This window comes from Babylonia areolata, chromosome 11 (genome assembly GCF_041734735.1).
Source record: "Babylonia areolata isolate BAREFJ2019XMU chromosome 11, ASM4173473v1, whole genome shotgun sequence".
Taxonomy (NCBI): Eukaryota; Metazoa; Mollusca; class Gastropoda; order Neogastropoda; family Buccinidae; genus Babylonia; species Babylonia areolata.
In genome coordinates this window covers 39367026-39372025 of record NC_134886.1, presented here as the reverse complement: position 1 = coordinate 39372025, position 5000 = coordinate 39367026, and the positions used below count along the sequence as shown (strand labels likewise).

Sequence of the window (5000 nt, the reverse complement as noted above, 5' to 3'; positions counted from 1 at the left end):
AGCTTCCTTGTTCTCCAGCACCACCCATGTCAGCTCACTTTGGAAGCATGGAAAGAGAGAGAGAGAGAGAGAGAGAGAGAGAGAGAGAGAGAGAGAGAGAGAGAGAGAGAGAGAGAGTGTGTGGGTGGGTGGGTGGGGGGATGGGTTTTGAGAAAGAGTGGTCATGAATGATTTGCAATTTGTAATATTTTTCTTTCATGAAAAGCGCCCCGAGCTCCTAGAGAGAAAGTGCGCTATATAAATGCACACTATTGTTATGATAACGATGATTATCATTATTGTTATCATTATAATCATTGTTATTAACATATACGGATCAATCTGCACGCTTTGACTCTACCTTAAAACGGTTACTGAAACTTGATACCATGCAGCTGTTGCGACTGTTATTCACTGAATCGAAGTTAAAGTGGGTACGCAGTTCTCATCTTTGAGGGCAAAGCAGTGGTCAAATGTGTGGTTTATTAGTTCATCTTGCGATCATTCGATCTCTATATGTTCATATTATGTCATTGAATGTATGCCATTCATGAGATAATCGTTCAAGTACATGTTCGCTGTGTTCTTTTTGCGTCATGACAAAGACACATATTTTGTTTGAATTGTTTCCCATCAGCTGAGGAAATTTGTTTTCTTACGTTGTTACTCAAATGTGATGTAAGCCTGTTGAATCAAACTCGGGATAGCATCAAATTGATTCATCAAAAAATTATTTTAAAGAATTTCGTGTCAGTTAAATGTGTGTAGTGGTATATTTTCAAATGACACAAGGATATAGCTGTGTCCTTTGTCAAGAGTTCCCGTGGAAACAGGCGAATCATACCGGTGAGCTTAATGTGTGTGTGTGTGTGTGTGTGTGTGTGTGTGTGTGTGTGTGTGTGTGTGTGTGTGTTCGTTCTTTAGTTTAGCGTCTTTTCACTATTAGTGATATTAGACGAAAAAAAATGGGGGTTGGGGGGTGGGAGGGGTAGAGAGAGGGGACAGAGAAGTAAGAATAAAACAGAAAAGGTAGAAAACTACCAAGAAATGCATAACTAACATGAAATTAGCTTTAACAGTAACAATTCAATAATGATGATAATAACTAAAACCAGTAACATGATTATGAAGTACATTAAAGGAATGTAGAAATTGGACTATGAACTAATGCCTTTGAAAGTTCTACTAAATGAACCCCGTTAGAAATAACTTCCCCCAAATCATCTGCAGAATAGTTACTCTCTGTGAAATACTTGGGCAAGAAGATACGTAACTGCTGACATTGAAACAAACTATGATGCAAGCCGAACTGCTTACCACAAATGCATATAACATTTTTACTATATTTTGTCTTCAGCGCGTCAAGTTTTATACGGAAGAAAGTAGAGGTTATTAATCTTGTATAGCAAGCTGAAGAATTCGTTTTTTTTTGTTTTTTTTTAAATGAAAGTTTGGGGAATAATGTCCCTTTCTGTTTAGAAGACTCTGTCTTCCATCGTTTATGAAATCGACCCCATGCTGTTTTTTCTAACATAGTGTATGCTTCTTTCACGGAAAGTCGGACAAGTATTTTTGTCGATTTTTCTGAATCTTGTGCTCCTCTTTTAGCTGCTTTATCAGCAGTTTCATTGCCACAAATGCCCACATGAGAAGGCACCCAACAGAAACTGACATCAGTACCTTTAATCCTCAAACAATGTACCAAATGATTTGCCTCAATAACTAAGTCAGGTCTTGTTTCAAGGCTAAATGATTCTAGAGCACAAAGTACTGATTTGGAATCAACAAAGAATGCTATTTTCAAGAAAACTGTTTGATGGCTCACCAAGTAGCTCAATGCTTGTATAATAGCAGCAAGTTCAGCCGTAAAAATGGAAAAAAATTCGTTCCAATAAAGCAAGATTTTTCAACTTTAACAGCGGGAATAGTAAAAGCCGCGCCAGCATTTTTGTCATCAAGAACGGATCCATCTGTAAATATATGGAGATGATTCTGGTATTTTTCTGCTATGTGTATTCTGGCAGTACTCTTCGTGATATTTATGTTTTCTTCCTTTTTTGTTTCAGAATAGTTGGTATCAAAATCTGCTTTCAACATTTCCCAAAAAGGAATAGGAGTATAAGATGGTTTTATAGCTAACTCGTTCATGTTAACACCAGATTCTTTTAACAGATTTGAAACGTAAGTTGCAACTGTTTCTTGTGATGAAAATAGCTTTAGCTCTTTTTGGAAAATCAATGTCAGATCTTACTGTCAGTTCATCAGCAATGAAATTTTCTGCCATAGAAGTGTATCTTACAGCGAATTTTGCTGTTGCTAACTCACGATGCTCATTTAAAGGAGAATTCCGGCTGTTTTGTATGTTTCATGGTTGGATGCATGAAAGGGCACTCCGAGGGCAATTTTGATAGCCTTTCAGTCTACACTTTGAATCTTTTGTAATAGATATTTAGGTGCACTGAAAAGTATTTCTTGTGCATACGTTAACTTAGATCTTACAAGAGCCATGGAAAGATGGATCAATGTTTTTGTATCCATTCCCCAAGGTAAGCGGCTTAGAATTTTCATTAGATTGATACTTTTCCTTGCCTTTGTTAAGATGTAATCAAAGTGAATGTTCCATGTCAGTTTTGAAGTAAGATAAACACCTAAAAACTTCACCACCTGTTTATAATCAATGACGTCCCCAAGTAATTTAAAAATTGGCATGCTAGATGGGTTACCGCCTGAATTAAACAACATCATACATGTTTTTTCTGTCGACAAGGCTAGACCATTTTCAAACATATAGTTACCAAGGTTGTCAAGATCAGATTGATACAAACGCCGTATGTAATTCTGTGCTCTTTGTGGGGTTGACTTTTTTAGAGTGACACCCATCCACATACAAATGTCATCAGCATACTGTACTATAACTACACGATTTGACAATACCTTTGGGAGATCCTGAATAAGAATATTAAAAAAAGTATAGGGGCTATAACTGAACCCTGAGGAATTCCCATGTCAAGTTTATGTGGTAAAGAATAATGTGTTCCCACCCTCGCTTGGGTAGTTCTATTAGATAAAAAGCTTTTTATATACTCATAGAGATTACCAGATATTCCGACTGATTTCAGTTTGTATAGCAGACGTTTGTGCCAAACTTGATCGTAGGCTTTTTTAACATCAAAAAATCGTTGCCAAGACAATTTTTCTGCGGGCAAACTGGCGTTTTATTGAGTTGTAATTTTTACTAGGTGTTCGACTGTTGATCTTCCTTTCTTAAAGCCTGCCTGATTCACTGGAATGATATTATATTTTTCACAGTAAGTTATTATTCTCTGCAGGACTATTTTTTCCATTAGTTTGCTGACATGCGAGGTCAAAGCAATAGGCCTGTAGCTATTTTTTTTTTTTATTGCGTTTAGGTTTTCCTGCTTTTAGAACTGGTACCACTATCGATCTTTTCCATATCTGTGGTACACTTCCAGATATCCAACATTTCTGATCTATTTTGTGAATGAAAATCATACATTTTTCTGGAATGTTTTTTCTCATCTCATTTGATGTTGCATCGATGCCAACGGAACTTTTTTTTTTTATTGCTAAGGGAAGCTATTGCGGTTTGTAGATCTTCATATGTACTAGGAGAATTAAACCACAAGTCATTTTGCGGAGTCGGATCACTGTATAAAGGACCGTTTTCTTCTGTGTCTCTGTTTGTCTTACACTCCTGTGATAAACCTTCGTTTTTACTATTTTGCGCAAACATTTCAACAAAGATTTCTGCCTTTTCCTTATCTGATAGAAATTTGTTTTGTGAGTCGTTTGATATTGGGCAACTTGTGTGTGTGTGTGTGTGTGTGTGTGTGTGTGTGTGTGTGTGTGTGTGTGTGTGTGTGTGTTTATGTGTGTGTGTGTGTGTGGGGGGTGTAGGTGGGTGGGTGTGAATGTGTGGGTGTGAATGTGTATATGTGTGTGTGTGATTGTGTGTGTGTGTGTGTGTTTATGTGTGTGTGTGTGGGGGGTGGGGGGGTGGGGGGGTTGTGAATGTGTGAGTGTGAATGTGTATATGTGTGTGTGATTTTGTGATTGTGTGATTGTGTGTGTGTGTGTGTGTGTGTGTGTGTCTGTGTGTGTGTGTGTGTCTGTGTGTGTGTGTGGGTGTGTGTGTGGGTGTGTGTGTGTGTGTGTGTTCCAGATGTACTGGGACAACGTGAAGTCCGACTCCCCGTGGATCGCTGACCATTACCTGTCGTACCGCCTGATAGAGCTGGATCCCACAATCCTCTACCTGCACCGCCACTTACAGGTGAGCACCACCTTGTTGCGGTATATTATATGGTAATGTGATCATCGCTCCAGCACACACGTTCACTGCGTTCATAATCAATCGCGTCTTTGCAAAACACACTTTTGTTTCCCTCGTATCCATCAGCAGAAGAAAGGAATATACATACATACATACATATATATATATATATATATATATATATATATATATATATATATATATGTGTGTGTGTGTGTGTGTGTGTGTGTGTGTGTGTGTGTGTGTTACACTAAGCTCAGACTGGCCCCATTGCGATCGACTAGGCTAAAAGTAGTAGTAGTAGTAGTAGTAGTAGTAGTAGTAGTAGCAGTAGTAGTAGCAACAGCAAAGTGTTGATGATTCCACTTCATCATCATCATCATCATCTTCAATTTCTTGTTCGTCAGCCTCCTTCTCCTCCTCCTCCGCATCACCATCATCTTCTTCATCATCATCACCATGATTATCATCTTCTTCTTCTTTCTTAATCCCCCCCCCCCTTCAGATTTGATGTGAATTGATTGATTTGATTTGAGTAGATTTAATTTTCTCAATTAACTGCACGCAGGTGAAGTGCCTGAACCACAACTGTCACCCGACGTGGAAGCCAGGGTACCGGTCCCACTTTTTGCTGAACCGGCCGGGCGAGGCGTTCGATTGGTCGAGGGAGACGCTGAGCGTCCATTGGCTGGATGCTTTCCAGGAGCTGGAGGCGGACCAGGTCCGC

At 38.9% G+C, this 5000-nt stretch overlaps 1 protein-coding gene across 2 annotated transcripts in view; it reads left to right on the top strand.

Annotated features, from left to right (window-relative positions):
• The window catches only part of LOC143287396 (uncharacterized), a 27714-nt gene that overhangs the window by 20853 nt on the left and 1861 nt on the right, over positions 1-5000 (top strand). For both annotated transcript variants that reach the window (XM_076595375.1, XM_076595374.1), the window contains exons 8-9: positions 4163-4273; positions 4842-5000. The exon at positions 4842-5000 is cut by the window's right edge and continues 1861 nt beyond it. In XM_076595375.1, the coding sequence (XP_076451490.1) occupies positions 4163-4273; positions 4842-5000 (270 nt within the window). The remainder of the gene's footprint in view (positions 1-4162; positions 4274-4841) is intronic.